The sequence below is a fragment of the Diadema antillarum genome, unplaced genomic scaffold (assembly GCF_040938485.1).
Source record: "Diadema antillarum isolate AM-2024a unplaced genomic scaffold, OU_Dant_1.0 seq00000301_RagTag, whole genome shotgun sequence".
NCBI classification, from domain to species: Eukaryota; Metazoa; Echinodermata; class Echinoidea; order Diadematoida; family Diadematidae; genus Diadema; species Diadema antillarum.
Window position 1 is genome coordinate 1264652 of NW_027271324.1, and position 20954 is coordinate 1285605.

At 39.6% G+C, this 20954-nt stretch overlaps 1 protein-coding gene across 1 annotated transcript in view; it reads left to right on the forward strand.

Moving 5' to 3' along the window:
- Positions 1–20954, forward strand: part of LOC139730298 (acetylcholinesterase-like) — a 37720-nt gene that overhangs the window by 6795 nt on the left and 9971 nt on the right. Inside the window, exons 3-5 of the mRNA XM_071641173.1 lie at positions 18299–18458; positions 19618–19695; positions 20536–20654. Of these exons, the coding sequence (XP_071497274.1) occupies positions 18299–18458; positions 19618–19695; positions 20536–20654 (357 nt within the window). The remainder of the gene's footprint in view (positions 1–18298; positions 18459–19617; positions 19696–20535; positions 20655–20954) is intronic.

Sequence of the window (20954 nt, forward strand, 5' to 3'; positions counted from 1 at the left end):
CAGGCGATATCTTTTCTTAAAACGTGTCCCCTTTCTTCCTCTGTAAATATCTCGTTTGTAAATATATATATATATATATATATATATATATATATATATATATATTGTTATTGTTATTATTATTATTATTATTATTATTATTATTATTATTATTAGATTTTGTAAATAATTAGAAGTATAGTGTAGGTTTTTATAATTGAATTTAAGTGTATATTTAAATTGAATATATTTTTGGAGTAAATTGCCCACCCGGCACACCCGGCACACCCGGCAGAGAGCTCCACAAAACTAAAAGAACAACATCAGCATCCGTGGTACACAGGATGTGGTTGCTTAGGCGACGCTTTCTATTGTCGGGATGGGGATGATGATGTAGGCAACGCTTTCTATTGTCCGGATGGGGATGAAGAAGGTTCTTTTATAACGTGAAACGTTCAGCGTAGCAAACTTAATCTCCTGAAAGTAGATAGCGGGAGTCCATTCAAAAAGAAACTGCCGCGTACTGTTGACGAGCTTGTACTTTATACGAAAAAGCTATTCTTGCTTGTTGTGATGACTACACGCTGGCACAGCGGTATTCACACTGTTGCTGATCACTTGATGATCTGACAATTAACCTACATGTTGCATAATATTTTAAATGGGCCATTGGAAGTTTGACGGAAATTTGTATACATTGCTAACCATTCTCCTTTCGTCCGTGTATATGAATTCGTCAACATAGAATGAAATTTGAAGATTTGGCGCCTAATATATTTGAACCGAATTTTGGAATATGCTTCAGGTTCTCTTCCTGCAGATGTTAATCCCACAATGTCGATCAAATTATAAAACAGTTAATCTTTCTGAAGCGGTGGACACACAAAATTGTCATGTCAGTGATCATCCTAAGAATGATGTGTAAAGAAGACGAAGTTTAACCTTGCCTTTGGTTTTGTATTGTTTTACCGCTTAAGTTGCAACATGCGAACACAAGGTTTTACTGTAAAACGAGGAATAATTGCGGGCATGATAATTTTGCAAATTTCCCGAGAACCAAGAGATTAGCATGCAAGTGGAAGTTCTTGCCTACACTATATGCATTGAATGCCAGCGACAATAAGCATAATTATTATTTATGCCACGGATACTTTAATGATATTAAGAATCGCAAATCTTCAGTATTGCAGGGATGAACCATAAAAATCAAGCATAATCATGACTGTTTTATGCCAAATAACATTTTTTTTTTTTTTTTTTTTTGGGGGGGGGGGTGTTTTTTGGTTTTCCTCTTTTTTTTTGGGGGGGGGGGGGGGCGAGGGCGCCGTGGCACGGTGGATATTTAAGCTTCACGACTCCCAGTCGAAGGACCCGAGTTCAATTCCCTCCCCGCAGCGATTACGTCCTATTCCGTCCTATAGCAACTCTGTATACGATAATAATGTCAGGCGGGCCCTCTGATAGCTAGAGCACTGATAGCATTGAAGAGGCTACTCTAAATAGAGAAGACTTTTTTTGCAATTATCATCATTGTTATCGTTATTGTTATTATTATGATTATTGCGGGGTTGTTTTTTTTTTTTGGGGGGGGGGGAGGGTACTATTGCTACAATATCATTAGTCTTGCATGAATGCGGTTAGGATATGTTCTACCTCCTATCTCTTTGTAACATTCATCTATCATCTTCACAACAAATTTCAAGACATCATTATGTTTGTGTCATGTACTGTAAAAGTGGATATTTTCGCGCGACTAATTTTTCACGTTTGGCCGGGTAAGAAGAGATTCGCGTGTTTTTAATTCCGCGGAATAAAGACATCACGCACAGGAACATACAGCAAGCAAAAAAATATTCACGTGCTTTTATTTTCACGCTAGTTTCTGGTTGCGCGAAATTCGCGAAAATTTCAACACCCGCGAAAATTTCCACTTTTACAGGTAGTAACTAGTTAGTAGGGATATTCATTTCACTTTGAAATACTGCGATAGTAATTGACATAATCAGACAATGATTATTTTTTTTTTAGTATGACAGGAGGGGCTCATCGTGAATCCAAAACCCAAAGAGAAGTGCGATTTGAAATGGCTGAGATATAGGCGCCCGCCTTTTACAAGGATCGCTATGTTTCACTTTGTTTCTGGATATCTCTACCAGTTCAGAACCGATCTTCACCAAATGAAATTTGATTTCCTGTCAGAATTGTATGTTCTTTAATATTTCTTTCTTTTTAAAGTACGTTGTATCTGTAAAAAGGCTAATAGCTGAATCCTCATCTCAACCAATTATACTATTTCATGCTTAACACCTTGAATATGCTTCTCTGCCCCTCGAAAAAAAAAATGCGGACAGTTTATCAGCATGTAGCACATTGATTTGATGAAACTGCAATACTGAGGCTGTACTTTTTTACATGTTTAGATTAGTTTCGTTTTGATAGCAGCGGAATAGTGTGCAATGAAAGCCGACTTATGGATGTTATCATAATAAGTTATCGAGTCTAATACGATACACTGTTACCTGTAATCTTTAATTATAATTTTGCGATTTTCGTCTTTTACGTTAACTTTCAGTATATCAAAATGGACATGCGCCATTTTAGATATTGAATAGAGTTATTCTTGACTTTAGATATCAAATAGAGTTATTCTTGACAACGGTTTGTTACATTAAACATATTCAAAGTGCTTTTTTCAGTACCATGTATTCTATCAAATGTCTAGTAAGTTTACAACTAAGAATTAGTATGCTTAGAATTGCACCATTGGCCCATTTTATGCAAGAGCCAAATTTCCCTCTTTTTTGTACGCGGTGGACATCTCAGTGTCTATATAGAATATGAGAATGATAGTTATTTCAGGCTAGAGGGGCGCATCAATTTTGAACTTTGTGTTTGAAAGGCTATTGTCATCTTAAAGACGACTAATGATGTCGCTCAAATCGACTGGAGCAAGCCCTCGTATGATTCATGCTCGGATCTATAAAGACTTTATGGTCTAGACATTCCCAGCAGTATACTCGTACGCGAAAGAGACGGGACGAAAAGCATCGGTGGTACACAGGATGTGGTTGCTTAGGCGACGCTTTCTATTGTCGGGATGGGGATGAAGAAGGTTCTTTTATTATGTGAAACGTTAAGCGCGTGGTCATCTTAATCTTCTGAAAGTAGCTAGTACAATATAGGAGTCCATTCAAAAAGAAACTGCCGCGTACCATTGAATTGTATATCAGAGAGGCTTACAACCTGTTTCTTTTCTCGGACGAAACGCTAAGGCAGTCCTGCTTAGCGACGGCGTTCACGCTCCATCTCACGCACTACCATGAGAAGGAATAGCGATACCACGCATGATACATGAAAACATGCTTAAAAGGCGAGAAAACTAATGAAGTTTAAAGTTGACTTCTCCTTCCTCTTTCAATGAAAACAGAATAATTGAATAGATCTATTGAAGCGGATTGTCACTGCTGCGAACGATTGCCATAGCATCGTTAGTCTTGCGAGCAAATCGAAATCCTAATACTTTTATTTTTGCCTGATAATATGAGTAGTAACCCTTTAAAGGACTCGTAAATTCGACGTTTCAAACAGTATAGTAAAACAATGAAATGTATTTCAAAAACATTTGGATGCGTTGGGTGTTAGCATTTAATAGCATCCATCTGCATTTTATTTTCCGTCCGTATTGCACACAGAAACGCAAGCAAACATTATACTGTGAATACGCTGTAAAGCATCGTATCATTATTAAAAGTGAATTCATTCTTCTTTTATTTTCAGCCTGCTTGAAGTAGTAGTCAAACCATGTGATCAGTTAGGCAGCCTATGTATAAAGATAGTCGTTACTCAATATTCGTTTGATTTGTTACTGTGTGGTTACGATTACGAACGTTGATTATGAGTCCGAAACACTCGTTCATATTGAACTACATGTATAAAGGTCAAATCTGTTTCGATAGTATAGCTCGGTACGAGTTCAAAACGCAATCGAAATCATCAGAATGCTATCATAGGCGGAAATTATAGCTGTGGAAAACTTGTATTAAATATAGGTCAATAAAGATTGCCATATCCAATCTCCGTAAAAAGTTTTGATTCATGCCATCCTCTGAGCATTTTGAGATATTTTGCTTGTGTTTTGATTATGTTACGATTTAGGTTTGAACTATGAAAATTGAAAGGTGTGGTTACCTCAACGATGTCGCAGTTCCATTAACCATGATGGGTGAAGGGAATTCATGACTTTATAAGACTAATCCTTGCTAAATTGAAGATCAGTTCTTTAAACCATCACTTATGTCTTGTGAATAGATACGTCTGTAATCATAACCAAAATGCCTTAGGAGACAAAAATCATCAAACGTTTATAAGCGTCATCCGACAAATTTACAATTGACAATGCGAATGTATGATTGCCCCATTTGCATGTAGCTGTAAGCTATCTTTACGTTGAAGTTAACTTCCCTCCTTGAGAAAAAGAAAAAAAGTCGGGTTTTCGCTAGAGGTACTTATTAGGAAACGGTATAAAAACAATTATCAAGAGATAACCTATACAAACATGAAACAAACGCATATTCTGTTCGTTATATGCATGGATCTGTTTATTTGTTTGTTTGGTCATTATTTTAATGGCATTGATCTTGTTTTTTTTAATGGCATCGGTCTTGGTCGGGGGAAAGATAACAAAAAAAAAAAAAAATGTATCACTCTGTTATCAGATCAGGATGATTGCGAGAAGGGTGTAATTGTATTCCCGCCTTTTTTTATACAGGCAAACAATAAAAGCTTTGTATGCTATTATAAAAGCCTGGAGGCAAAAGGCAGTTTCAACGTTCAACTTATAGTAACCATAGTTTATCCAGGGCTCGACACTAACGGTGGCCCGGTGGCCCGGTGGCCCGGGGCCATCAAAAACGCACATCGGGCCACCAAAATTTCAGAAATGAAGACTTTGGTGGCCTGATCGGGCCACCGAAAAAGGACGGATGTTTACCTTTGGGCCACCAAAAATAAAAGTTAGTGTGGAGCCCTGGTTTATAGGACATAAAGTAAGTTAGCGTCTCACTGACTGGGTTCTTTTGTTTTGGCAAAACATGAACACAAAGGGGGTCGGAAATTTTTTTTGTACATAGTACTTGTAGCAGACATTATTTTATGCAGATTCTCCAACAGCATCGCTCCATTACGTCACTTCCTGCTATCAATGGCGAAGAAAGGATGATGGCTGCTTGATTATCCATTCCTTGAGATTGCAGGAAGCTCACCTTTCTTGTGTGTGTGTTTCGTTGTGTGTCGTTCTGTGGTACTCAGTTATAAGGCGTGAAGGTCCGAGTCTTTTCATTCTGATTACACATTTCAATACAGGCAACTGATTCGAGTTTCGCAAAGCTGTTGAGGCAAATTCTTTGCACACTTGACCTCTGAACTGTCAGGTACACGTACTACACGAAAAACATTCTTATTTAACAAACACATTTTGTGTAGCGACAAAGCTTTCTGTCATTTTCTCAAATAGGCCCTACTTCTAAAAGTGCTCAGATGAAGAGATTTCACAAAGAGAACACGAGTTAAAAATGGGCATCAGTTATTGTTCCGATTTCTCTCCCTGCCGGCAATAACTTATTCAATAAGTCTTTGGACTGGGAAAAGTACACATATATTCATTTGGCGAATTAGCGAATGAATTATTACACGAATTGTCTTTGCGAAAAGGAAATTAACCTTGTATATCTCCAAAGATAAACTTTGAACAGCCTGTCACATAGTAGGGAACAGCTGATTATTATCATTATTTGAATGAATTATCTATTGATGAAGCCAATAACCTTTGTAAATGTACACACGGAGAGCTGTCGTAAGTTCGCTATTTTGTGTTTTAGCTGTTATAAAATATCTCACATTATATATATATATATATATATATATATACACATATCGTACTTTGTGTCTACACTTTTCAAACGCCATAAATTGTGCGTCATGCCAATCACCACTTCATGAAATGTGGTGCGTGTATATCGCCGATCAGTCTTGCTCAGCTCATCAGTATTGCGCAATTCTAAAGCCCTCGCCGCCGCACGCTCTTTTTTTATGCCTTTTGTCTTCAATGGGTCAAGAGCAATGCTCATTAGCATCTTATGCTCTACAACGGAAGCGGAGTCTCGATCGGGCCAGCCTTTTGTCAAGGCCCTCTCGCCGTATGGTGAAGAAAGCCCAAATGTAGCTGAGTGGGGTTGCGCGCTGGCGCGGTCGGCTGGGCTCGCTTCGCTCGCTTCGCTCACCCATTACAGCGAGAGGGCCTTGACAAAAGGCTACGATCGGGCAAGAACAATAGGTGCAAAGCGCACCGTAAAGTCGATGGTTGGAAAAAAAAAATTGTAACGGAAAAAAAAATGTCTCAAAGCAACCGTGATTTGGGACACTTTTACTAATTTTTCACACTGAAATTTTCTGAACAGATAAATAAAACACCAAGGAATCATTATCCGTCATAAAATAACTTCCCTATTTGACCCGAGTAGTGCATCCCCTTCATCTCTGGCTCATTACGGGAAAACTCCACGTGCGACATAGTACTCATTGTGAGAGAGCGCCACACCGAATAGACGTCACCTAATATAGGTTGCAGCGTGAAAAGCTTAAACTTCTTTAGACGAGCATGGGATCATTTTCTTTCTTTCTTTCTTTCTTTCTTTCTTTCTTTCTTTCTTTCTTTCTTTCTTTCTTTCTCTACATATGTAAAATAAAGAGAATATGTGCGGAATCAAACACAAAATCCTTACGTTTTGTTTTCCCGTTACCCGACTATTGCAATAATGTCGAAAGATAACTTTACAATGAGAAATGACAGTGTTTGAGACAGAAAAAACAACAACAAAAAACGGGAAATAAAGATTTGTTGGATTTTTTCTTTCATCACTGGGTAATACTGTTCCGTAGAATCTTTGGTAAGAGGGATTTAGCATTGCGTGCTGGCCAACGCGGCTCTAGCTGAAAGTCAGGGGTCGCGGTGATCGAACAGCAATTACTCGTTTACCTTCCTGTATATCAAAACATCATTTGAACTACTGCGTATTGAAAGTAACGTGTAAAGGATGGAGAAAAAGACAGTTTGTTTTGAACAAAACAAGCACAAGTGTGATGATGGCACAATACCAATATACACACTGTCTCGAATAAAGAGAATCAGGCGCTAGTGTAGGGCCTATTTTCATACCCATGGGGACTTATCAAATTAAACAAGTACCAACTTGCACCAAAATGACGAGAACGCTAAATATAGAATTTCCGATCACCTTCGTAAATTTGAACCGAACCCGTTATCGCGAATTACGGCAAATTGCATGACATCGATCAAAACAACTCGTGACTATATCTGTTCGATCTGAAATTGAAATTAGCCTCCTACACTCTTAAAAAGAAAAGGGTAAATCAACATTTAAAAGGGCTGAGGAGTGACAACGTTTTTAAGGTAATGTTGCATTCACCCTATCTATCCAGCTGAATCCAACGTTAGATGTGCTAGATACAGCTAGAAAAAGGGTGAATACAACATTTTGAAAACGCTGTCGCTCCTCGCCCCTTTTAAAACGCTGTTTTACCCTTTTCTTTTTAAGAGTGTAATGCTACGTGTTTTGGTTGAGCAACCGCCTCGACAGACCAACGGACATTATGCGCAATATGTAATCATACAGCCAACTTCACTTTCAGATTGTGTACGTGGCGGTCGTCGCAAAGCCAATAACTTTGGAGCTGTATTTCTTTATTTATTTATCTATCTTTTTATGGCATTCAGTTACATATATACCTTCCATTCAATCCTAGATTGGAACTACTTTCTCGATGTTTTCCTCTCTATCTGTCCTTCGGTATATGCAATGCTGAATTTCGTGTAGGATATTTTCTGCTATTACTTTTCGAACAAGAATCCGCCTTAAGGCTGGGTTCCACTGCCGATCAAATCTGCATGTTATGATCTATAGTCCGACAGAGTGTTAAAAAATATCGTGTATAGGAGGAAGCCAAAACCAATGTCGATCAAGGTAGATCGATCACATCCAGATCGATTCCGATCGCGTCCTTGTCGAGAGAGATTTGATTGGCAGTGGGAATCCATCGTTTCCATACTTGACTTCATGTATAGTTGCTATTACAGGGCCTACAGTTCGGGACATAGAGTCAAACTTTCGTTTTATAGGCCTATACTGATGGTATTACGCGTGCATTGATACATAATAAAAGCATTTCCTTCCTTTGTACGTTAGCGTGGGGACGATTATTGAAGTTCACCACGATAATAATGAAAGGCTTGACCGTCAAAAGAAAGATGACCCTTTCCCAGGAACAATGAAAGCAGTGTCCAGCTGTCTTGAAAGACACCATCCTGGCGGAACAATACAAGAAGAATCGAATAAGACACGCTGATTCAACAACACACACAACGAGACTCGTTTTAGACACAGCTCGCAGAGGGTGCGCTCGCTTGTGAGTTGGGGTATCCCTCTTGCCAACTAGCTAAAAAATCATGTACGCCATTTTAATAGTGTAAAATTTGTATGAATTTTACATACCAATTTTGGTGCAAACACCACACATCACGAACAGCTTTTTAGTGTAACTGATTAGGCCTATGATAACACAAGCAGTTGTATGGGCATAGTATTCGCGCTGTTACGTCACTGATAGGCAATCACGGGACGGATACACTGATTTGGTCTATCAACAATCAATTAGAAAAGCTATCTTTTTCGATTCTCTGATTAGATAGAATGATGTGGAATCGGGTTCTTTAGTGTGATCACTGTAAAGGTAAGATTATATGCCTAACTAAGACTTGACTCATTTCAAAAGAGCGCGTACCCTTATGTGATCCCCAAAATTCATAAAGAAGGGGGAATGGAGTAGGGGATAATAGGCTTTACCAAACATGCCAAATGGAGCAGCATCGCGCTGTCGACGATGCTTTTAACACATGTCCGAAATCATTAATTTTCCTTCAAAATATATGCAGCTGAGAGTGATCAATTTCACTAACATAAAAGTCTTAATCTCATTTCGTTCTGTCCCTTCTTTTTCATTAATAGAAACCATAATGATGAACGAGGATTCAAATCCTTAGGTTGTGGCATTTCTATTGCGTTTGACGGTTAAATTGCGGTATTGTGAAGGTTTCCAATTGACAGGACACATAATTCGCTGTAATTTAGATCAGCTGTAGAACGCGGGCATCCAATATTGATCATTATTTTAAGAAATATTTGTGAAAGATCGTGAAGATATCTTACGATACTCAAATTTACATAATCATACTACCAAATACCCAATGTCGAAGAGCTCTGCAAACTTCATAGTTGTGTTGATGATATTAAGCGATGGTCTCGCGATAATCATTTGAAATTGAATTCTGATAAATCAGAATTGTCAGGCGGGCTAGTTTTCTCACAAAAATTTATCTCCCAGCCCGTCAGAGATCTAATAGGAGTTATGGTAGATAGGCATCTGAACTTTAAAAAACAACAACAAACGAACAAACGAAATAACACACACATTAAGAACTCATGTCGTTCTGCTGCTTCAGGGGTATTTGTAAAAATACATTATTAATATCCGTAAGTTATCGGAGCAGTCTTCCACCGAACGTCTAATTCACGCATTTGTTACTTCTCATCTTGACTACTGCAATTTCCTTCTTGTTGGTCTCCCTGCATCGAGTATTGCACCAAATTCAAAATTCAAAATACAGCTGCAAGGCTTGTAACCCTGACAAAAACATCTGACCAAATTACTCCAGTTATCCAATCCCTCCACTGGCTCCCCATACATCAACGTATCACCTTTAAAATCATCCTTATTGTTTACAAGATAAATATTATGGATTAATCTTACCTCCCTTCCGCTCCTCCACTTCAGCCTGTTCTCTCTCTTCTCTCCAATTATCACGTGGTCCCGCACATACCCGCTATGGTGATATAGGACCTTTTCTGTATTTCCCCACCCCTTTGGAATAAACTCCCTCTCTATATTCGTATAGCTGAAAGTGTTGATATGTTCAAATCATTGTTGAAAACTTGTCTGCTTACTCAATCCTAATCTTGTTGTTGTTGTTGTTGCTGTTATGTACATAATGCTGTATCTTAATTATACCTCAATATTTTTAATGTATATATCGGGTATCCTTTCTCTTTATAAGATTATTGGTGCTGTTCGTTATTCCCAGGTTCGCTATTCCGAAGGGTCATTAATCTGAAACGCACAAATTTCCTATACCGAGGTTCGTTAATCCGAAAATGAAAAAGGGTTCGTTAATCCGAACATTGCGTTATTCCGACGGCTCGTTATTCCGGAGATTCGTTAGATTGAAAATGAAATTCGGAATAACGAAGCTTCGAAAAAACGAATCTTCGGACTAAAGTCTTGTGAATAACGAACCTTCGGAATAATGAGCTGTTACCAAGATTATTGGGCATTGGCAGGTTGATGTGCGATGCGTTGTAATGTGCTGGATTGTAAGCAAAAGTAAATATGTTATTTTTTCTTAAGTGATCAACTTCATGTACATTAAAGTGTAGAGAGTTATATACGCCTACGCATGATCATCTTGATCTCAGTGGCCTCAAAATATAATTTAGAAGACATCCCAGTGCAACTGTAACAAATCTGTTAATCCAAAAATTACACGAAGGTTCGTCATTCAAAAAGGCGAATTATCTATCTATGCCGAAAAATAAACGTATGGCTCATCCTGCATGATTTAGAAAATGAAATAAAGTCTCATCCACAGTTACAAAATAAGGAGATGCAGTTGAAAATAAAACAAAATGACCGGATTTCACAGCACACTCACCCGAAAGAGGAATACGTATCACACACGAAACCGCTTTCATCAATATTGGAGCATTGTACTATACATGGTGAATGTATGCTTTGCGTAAATCCAGTTTCCGAACACAAGAGCTATACTCTTGATAGCTTAGTCAGGGGTGCACAATTGACTGAAAAAAAAAAAATCATATCAATGAGATACTTCAACAGACTAAATAGAGAAATCACAGGCCTGCTTCTTAACTCTTTATGCGCCATGGTGGAAACACCCTGTGTGCCACGTTATTCTGAAACACAAAGGTAGTCATGCTTTGAGAAAGAATTCTGTTTTTCCAATTTGTATAACTTCTACAAATTTCTGTTAAGATGGGCGTAATAGTAGGCAAAGTTAAAGAGGAATGCCAAGCTTTGTTTCGATATAAATTGTATGCCGACTCTATTTTCAATTTTTTTTTTTTTAATGACCAGTTGCTACATTACTATAAAGGCATGACTTTTGCACATTAAACCGTGACAGAAACATAGAATGTACGAGTAAATCTAGTTGGGAACATCGCTTGATAGTCGTTCACCACATAGAATGCAAGCCGTATACTGTTAGTATGAGAGGAACAAAAGCACGAGAAACGCTTTCATTGTGCCGCGGGATTAGAAGTAATTAGCGGTTTATTGATCCGTCTTGGCGGCTTTGTTTGTTGAGCAGAATACTAGTAGTCCTATGCGAAGTTGGCACGCCGTCGAGGACGACTGAGTCGGAGGTGCGAACGTGGCACATAAAGAGTTAAAGAGTTAGTATTGATATTATACACTCGATTTATTTAGTGCTCCACTGTGAATCGAGCGTAAAAATACAGTTTTGGTTATTGCTGAAAGCAAAACAGAAGAACACTTCGAATCGCAGCGTTTATTATATCATTATGCTTTACTTTAATGTAGCTTGTAGATACATGCATAGTACTTCCCGTGTCCGAGGCACTCGGATAGAGGTCATGAACTTCATGTCCAGTTTTATCATTTTTAGTATGTCAGTGTAGTTCATTCTTTTAATGCTAGATTTCATCAGACCCCCCCCCCCCATGCTGAGTCTGATATATCAATACCCGCCTTCACATTGTGCAAAATAGTGCGTTACTGAACATGCTCCAATACTCGAGGTTTTTTTTTTTCCAACTTCTCAGACAAAAGAGCGTACACGCGAGGATTGTACACTTTTTGGTTCAGACGCTCCAGCCACCCTCGGAAAGTTGAGGGTTTTTTTTTTGCAACCGTTCACACGTACAGAAAATAACCCGCTAATTGCCAATCGATGAAACTATTGTTCTTGTGCCTCACAGTGGTGTGGAGAGCACGCTGTTGTTAATGATGAGAATAAAAGAACTCAATCAAGTATCTAAACCTGACCGTTCAAGTACTGCCGGGGCAAATACCGCGCTCATTCAGAAATATCAGCAAGATTTCTGAGGTTATGCATCGCGCTACTGGTTCGCACTAATTTTCTGTGTGTGTGTGTGTGTGTGTGTGTGTGTGTGTGTGTGTGTGTGTGTCCACATGTGCAAAAGACTGGAGTTTGCTAAAGGGTAACAAAAATTGAGTTCTGTAACATGCTAATTTGTGTACGTGTGAACCCCCTATTACAGGTATGTTGTAAGACTTTTGTTGGACTTTCCTACAAAAGGAGGTTTGATTCTAGCCTGCTCGCTTGCTGTGTTCTATCATTTATTTTGCAGTAACGTGTCTGTTTGTATTGCTGGTATGCCATACGGAATATTGTACCATGAATCCACCTTCCTGGGGACCGTTTCATGAAACTTTTTGTCAGTGATTTACACTGACAACTGTTAAAAGCTACTGAAATCCTTGCGTCTGATTGGCTGATGACAAATTTGTCGGTGAAAACCTCCGACGAACTCGTTGATGAAACGCCCCCCCCCCCCCCCCCCCCCGTTGATCTACTTTGCGATTCGTTTGCTTTGTATACGCCCTTGAACGGGTGGCGGGTTTTTTTGCTCTCTCTCTCTCTCTCTCTCTCTCTCTCTCTCTCTCTCAAGTCATGATGATGATAGTCGTGCAATGTTATAGGATATGACTATAAAACTGATCTGAATAGCAATGGTGATGACAATACTACTGCTGGCATAAGTGACAGCTAAATGAACAGATGTTTCCTTGTTCTGATTTCACCTCTCCCTCATTTCTCACTCTTGTTTGCCCCCTCCCATGAATGATAAAAAACAACAACAACAACAACAACAACAACAACAACAACAACAACAACAACAGACTTAACCGCACAACAAGTCAGATAAATGCGTGCTGGCAACCAATAGACCTACGTGACACGTATCTTTTAGGTTGAAACTAACTTAATGGCCACGACAAATCATATCAGAGGAAATAATGGCAGAAGAAAAAAAACTGACAACCTTTCCTAAAGTTTATAGTGTAAGAGCTATACCTACCCAATTACACAACAGTAGGCCTACATAATATCATGGCAACATATATTGAAACTTCTTTCGATCTCACACTCATAAAATCTGCGTACCACTGCGTGTGAAAATTAGAATGAACATCACGGACATATCAACTGAGAAGTTCCTCTAGATACTTCTTCCCGACTTGGCGATCATCAAACAGTAAAAGACGTGACTATTAATTTATTTGTATCGAATGTAAACTGTTTACTGTAAACGAAAAAAAAAAAACTATACGGAGTGCCTCCTCCGTTTATTGTCTTTGCCGTAACCATGGAGCTACTACGAAACCAGACAAGAAGCACGCATGGACGGCGTGTTTCATTGAACTTGATAACCACGTGTTTCGCACTTCGGCACATATTGCACTGTGCGAAACGTAGCGATTACCGTACTTGTGGCGGACATACTGACTTTGGTCAAGGAATGAAAATAGAATACATTAAGAAAAATATTATGATATTGAAATACCGACATCATGAAAATGTTTGGAAACAACGAATAATTATGGAGTATAGAAATGAAAATGCCAAACAAAGATTTTCATTCGCTCATAGGGAAGCTCTCTAGAAGAGATGAAAGCATCTCCCCTCGTATGGCAGTATACTAGTAAGTTTCCCCAACAAGCTGAGGTTAGTGAGGTGTACACCAGGGCTCGACACTAACGGTGGCTCGGTGGACCGGGGCCACCAAAAACGCACGTCGGGCCACCAAAAAAAGTCGGATGTTTGCCTTTACTTTTGGAAATGGACAGCGGTAACAGTCGACTCCGTATAAGATGCTAAAATAAATGTCAGATGTTGTTTTTATTTTTGGAAATGAATAACGGTAATATTCGACTCCGTACGGTACTAAAATAAATGTCGGATGTTTGCTTATACCAAGGATGCTTATACTTTTCGATTTGAATAACGGTAAGATTCAGCTCCGTACGGTGCTAAAATTAATGTCAGAAATTCGATTTTGCGTTCGGAAATGAATAACAGTAATATTCGACTCCGTACGGTGATTAAATAAATATCGCATGTTTGCTTTGACGTTCGGAAATGACTACTAATGATATACAACTCCGTACGATGATAAAATAAATGCCGGGTATTTGCTTATGCGTTCGAAAGTAAATAGCAATAACATTCAGCTCTGAAAGATGTTAATATAAGTGTCGGAAATTTGCTTTGACGTTCGGAAATGAATAACAATGAAATAAATGCCGGATGTTTTCTTTCAAGCTCTGGATTTGTGGAAAGATTATAATGTACGTTCATCACTTTTTTTTTCATGATTCATTCAAGAATTTCGGGAGTCTGACAGCCATCGGATCTCGTTACGATGTTTTTGTGTTGTTTACTGACAAGTATGGCAAACATGAGAGCAAGGCTTCATAGAAGATGAATTACCCTGGTGGCAATCATTGAACGACAATTTCAATTCAATGGGCAATCGTCGGGACCACTCGCGATGTTAGAAAAAATAAACACCTCAGCATCGAGCAATTTCTATTATTGAATGAGCAATCGTCGGGACGATGTGCGACGTTTCAAACTCATACCAAACGGTAATTTAAGTTCAATGGGCAAGCCTAGGGACGATGCGCGACGCTTTAACAATTACTAAACGCGTCTCTGACCAGTGATTCAAGTTGAATGGACAATCGTCGGGACGATAAGTGCGACGTTTGAACAATTATGGATTAACAAACTCGCCACGGAACGGTGATTTAAATTCAATGGTCAATCGTCGGGACGATGAGCGACGCGAAACCATCACCAAAACCTTTACAAAACGGTTAGTCAAGTTGAATACGCAGTCGTCGGGGACGATGTGCGACGTTTGAACAATCACTGAAACGCTTCGCCGATCGACAAAAGACCTCCTTAATTGATTAGTCGCGACGAAAAGAGACGACTTCGTTCCGACTCGTCGGAACCATCTTTTGTTGATATTTATAATGAGCCAAAAAGAGCGCAGTAATGAGCACATGAGGCCCAAAATTTGGATCGTCGGGGACGATTGGCGACGATCTTTTGTCTCATATCGTCGCGACGAAGATATCTCCCTAACACAGTTTTTCTGATGTGCCTGAGGTAAAATATACATGAGAGTTGTTTGTTCGTGTATGGGTGTAAGGGTGTAGGTATATAGGGGTACTATCTTGATGTCTGGCAGGCTACTTCCTGCAGAATAATAGGGAAGTTTCGCTACACGACGGGAAGACCGGGAGGACCCGGAAGCAATCAGCTGTGACAATCTCTGTATTCGGACACCCGTCCCTATTTCTATTCGCTTTTCTGTGTAGACGCACACTTAAAGCGATTTTGCCTGATGTAAACCATTGCTTGGTATATGACCGAAACGCACAACAAGATGGCTGATTGGCTGGCTACTCAATCGTGCCCACCAGCGGTACCCGACGCTATTTTGGCCGAGGTCGGTTCTTGTTTTCCCAAGGACGGGAGGTTTTCCGGATTTGAGCATGCGCATAACAAATTTTGATCACGGCACGCTCAATTAGTGGCCGCGTCGTGCTTGCAAAAGTTCCCTACTGAGTAGGGTGGACGGGCATAAGTGGTTCTCATCCACACCCTAAATCTCTAACGCGCTGCCTCCAGACGCCACGTCTATGTAAACCGCTTGAGTTTGCTCAAGGGGTGATGTTTACACTGCACCACTTTGCGGAAGAGCTGCAGCAATCAAGGCAGAAGGGTCAGAATGACGGGATTATTCCGCGACTAAGTGTACATGAGGCGTACCACTCCCTTCATCAATAAACATCATTAAACTACATTATATATAACCACATAAGATATCGGAGCATATAGAACGTTCATACCCCTTATGCGTGTGACAAGATACATGGACCGACAAGAGAAATTGAAAGGCTATCGCTGGGATGTCGATAGGATGTCTGAAATCAAATGGCCTGCCTTGGCGAAACGTCAACAGAAGAAGGGCGTAAGATCTGGGTTAGGGGTGGGAGGAGAAGCGTGGCCTTCACTGTACGAAAGGAAATTGCAAATAGTGTCATGAGCTGCATGTCCGTATCAAGCAGACTCAGTTATATATAGCCATCTGCATCTCTGCAAACCTCACTTTAATCTGACAATCACCCAGGTTTGTGTTCCGACGTCAAACAACGATGACCAGGAAACTGAGGTCTAACAACAGATCGACGCCATCATATTATAGTTACTGGTCCAAAGAAAGAAATGTTCATAATTTAGGGAGATTGGAATGGGGAGGTTGGCCGGGATGCATACAAGAATTGGGTATATAGGCACAGTAGAAAGTTAAGCAGTGGGAAAACCAACCACAAAGGACTGAGACTGCTACAGATCTTAAAAAGTCACCCCCGTACATTAGCAAACACTCTCCATCCTCATAAGCTATCAAGAAAAGCGACCTGGTACTCACCGAACGGGAAAAGTCCACAAGCAGGCGGACTTCAAGAGCAAAGCAAAACACAAGAAAGCTCCAAGGCACTGGCATCTGGTGACTTCCAAGCTTAAGCTGAAGTGCAATCATCGTCCAAAGAGCACAATTTGATTCGCCTTAGGGAAGTTGAAGGATTCCGAAATTACCGAAGTTTTACAGCCACAAGTAGGTGGGACGTTTGTGTCCTCAGTTTAGTGGACAGGCACGTAAACAGTCTTGCTCAAAGCAACATTAACAAAAAGTCCAACCTTGGGTTCAAATTGAAGTGCTAATTTTGTGCTACCAGAGGAGAGAATTGAGAAAAAATGAAACAGGTGAACAAAGATGTCATGATACAGATAAAAACAATTGAGGAAAGGCATGCAGCATACTCCAGACCCTCAAAAACAGACCAACCAGTCAAGATCAACATTCACTGCAGATGAAGACGGCAAGCTACTTACATAAGAGGGTGAAAAAGACCTGGAGAGGTGGACGCAATACTGTGATGGCCTTTCTAATTCTTATCTCAACTCAGACACTTTCATACTGCAGGATGAACTGAGACCCGCAGATAACGAGAACAACTCTCTAAGTACTGAAGAAAGGGGTTGAGGCTGCAATACAGAACATGAAACCAAGGAAATCCCAACTTTTGGAAAATGTGCAGCTGGGCTTTTGGAGCATGGAAGGAACGAGACTAAAGAATCACTAACAATGCTATGTCAGAATATCTGGACAAAAAAAGTGGCTAACAGAGTGCATTCCATCACTAGTGATTCATTTGCCCAAGAAAGGCAACCTTGATAACCTTCAATTCACCGAAATCTAAGCGTAAGGCTAAGGAACTGCTATCAGAAGAACAAGTAGGTTTTAGATGAAGGCGGAGCAATGTGCAGCAAATCTCAACTACCGAGTCCTCATTAAAATACATCTGCAACACCAAAAGGACCTCTCGCCAACTTTATTGATCTTAAGAAGGCATTTCATCGGGTGCGACACTAAGGCGTGTGGCAAGTTCTAAGAGGCTCCAACGTTGACGAGGGGCTAGTTGAAGTCTTCAAAGTCCTCACTATGTGAACACCCCAGCAGCGCAGTGACCCTAGATAACCAGCAACGCAATTCTTCATGACTATAGTTGGAGTAAGACAAGGGTGTGTTTTGTGTCCAGTACTCTTTATTATCCTTCTGGAGGGGATGATTCCAGAGACCCTTGAAGACCACCACACTTCGATGTAAGGCAAATTGTCAATCAGATGAAACAAAAGCAACGTATTTTGAGATAGATTGTGTTTGTAAACAGGCTCAGATGAACACTGATCGAGCTCCCCCTCCTCAGTGATAACAGGTTTTTCAAATCTATAGGGAACAAAATGATACAGTTTGTGTCGGTATCAAATGGAAAGCAACTGAAATTCAACCTTTTTTATGGTTGAGTTTACTATCATTAAATATGGTAATTCCCATGGAGTTACAATGATAGCCTGTATACCCTATATAAAGGGTTAATGAAAACGACAAATTCATGTTACCCATACTCATGCACATTTTGATTGTGAAAATGTGTTGCCAGTGATGTCATACACTCCTGTGTTTTTGTTTCTTTTATTTTGCAGCAATCTGGCACTCCTGTAATGGTGTGGATTCACGGGGGAGGTTTCAGCGGTGGAACGGCTATGAATTATGATTATAGCGGCATCCCATTGGTCACCGTTGGTGACGTCATAGTTGTAGCGATAAACTATCGCTTAAATATCTTCGCGCAATTTTCAACAGGTACGCCCTTTAAGTATCTGTAGCGATAGTACCTACTGTGGATCATAACCAATTTACTTCTGTGATTAGTAAAGAAGAGTATAGTCTACAACTTGTGCACATTTCCTCATCCATTTTCATGCTATTTGTTGATAATCCTATGTGACAGAATGTGGACTGATGCGAGTTATATATGGACGACGCCTACTTTAGTTTTCCTATGTCAAAGTACTTTGCCTACATTTTCAATGCTTAGAGAACAATGTTACCTCTCTTATTTCCTGCCTATTATCAGGGAGGTGCACCTCCCTGCTGTTATTTTGCTCAGAGACATAATTTTCTTTTCCAATCTAAGCAGTAAACTATATGAGCTAAGCTTTACACATATATATATCTTTCAATCAAATCACTTTTGCTACATACGGCCAAATACAAATTATAATTTCAAATAAAACCTGAACCTGCTTGTGTACTCAGTTCATGATATCTGTTTCTGTCTGTTGATATCGTATCACCAGTATATGTTGACCCTTCGACCGTTTTATTGTTTTTCTATCAGCCTCACTTTGCGAGGAGAAAAGTCAAACGTGAGCAAGTCCTAAACTTCAAACGACTGAAGAGAAACCCCTGAATCCTGTAAACAACAACGGGATAATATTTATCCTCGCACTAAAGTAATCCTTAAAAAACAGCAGCAACAACAATAACAACAAAACAAAACCAAAGATGGTGTTCAGTCTTTAAAGCTTTTTAGCCTCTTTTGTATTTTTTTATAAAGGTGTATAATTTCTCTTCGGAAAGGAAAAGAGATAAAAAGAGGAGGAGAAGAAGAAGAAGAAGAAACGAATTAATCGTATGCACAAGTGATTCTGTTGCACGAGCTTTAGGCATCCGTTAGAAACTCGTAATGTATACCTAAAATGGGGACCGCCTGGCAGCACTGTTGAGTCACTGTAGATGTAATGATAAAAGCCATAATGTGCATGTAGGCGAATATCTTTCGGCGCATGGTTATTAGAGATGTCAAGTTATAGTGAGCCTAAGCATGCAGGTATCGAATCCACTATCATGTTCTGTTTTCCTATCCGTTTACCCTCCACCCCCTCCCCCCGTCTATATCGTCACTTATTCCATCTACCACTTACTCTATCTGTCTTTCCTTCCCTCTTTCTTTCTCCAGAGGACGATGTGGCACCAGGAAACTATGGTATGCTGGATCAGGTTGCTGCGCTGGAATGGGTTTATAATAACATCGAGGGTAAGAACTTATTCAAGAAATTCACTCCAAAAAGAGACAGTCGATTTCATTGGTATATTCTCGTCTCTTTGACGTAGGAAAAAAGTGTAAAACTGAGCACTTTTGAGAAATCAGTATATCGCAACCAACTGAAAGCCAGCAGGCTATACATTATCTATCAGCTTTCTCATGGGACGTTCAGAGTATTTTGGCAACATTAATGCGATGTCTATTGTAAAAATGTACAGTTTTCGATTCATGCATACAGGACATCAAAGAAGACTCGAATAAGTATATAGTCATAAGAATGCTTTGAATTTACATTACACTCTCTCCTTAAACATTGTTTTTCTTTGTAGGAAAGAGTCTCCCTCAAGCAAGTCCTATAGATAGTATCGAAACACCATTATTATTTATGACCAGTGCTATGTTCAGCCTTGAAGTCTCAACCGTGCAGTTTTTTAAAGGAATATTTTGGGTATATTTATGAGCTAATTCTAATTCCTATCCAGTATGATACAAAACTAATTTCACATGTAATTTATTTTGATTGTGTTTCGCGATTGAGTTTCATGTATCATATTTGTGTCTTGTATCTATGAGTTTTTATGGCACGGACTCGCTGAAAACAGCATCTGGCTGATGTTACTCCGTGAAACAAAAATGAATAAAATAAACTGAATGTCATCTCCACAGTTCCTCTTATATTACTCCATGATACAAAATAAACTGGAAAATGTATTGGCTTTTGACTTTAAATCAGTGCTACAAATCATCACTCTCAAAGGTGAGCATGTGCGCCAGCCAAAGCCTCACTACATCATTCGTCAAAATCAATTTAAGTTTGATTTTTTTTTTCAGCCTTTCATGGTGACAAGAATAACATCACCATTTTCGGGGAAAGCGCCGGGTCGGCGAGCGTCAGTTTTCATCTCCTTTCCAAACTCAGCCGGGGCTTCTTCAATAAAGCGATCTTACAGGTGAGTGCTGCAGTCCCAACATCACTTAAAATCTATAGCATACAAAGAGCGCATGTCTATTGTTATCCATTGACCACCAGTGATTGATAGGCGTATCAGGTAATACTGCGAATCAGTCGATTATTTTTTTTCCTTAAACAAACAATATATTAGTCAAGGCGCTAATTCCTGTAGGAGGCTTAATTAAGGAGTTCGTTCAACCCACCCCGCAGAAAAGGTTTGACCAGACAGGGTGGTAGATGGGACCTCCATGAACATCCCCAGGTAGTATGTGGTTTCAAATTGTGGTGTCAGTAGAAT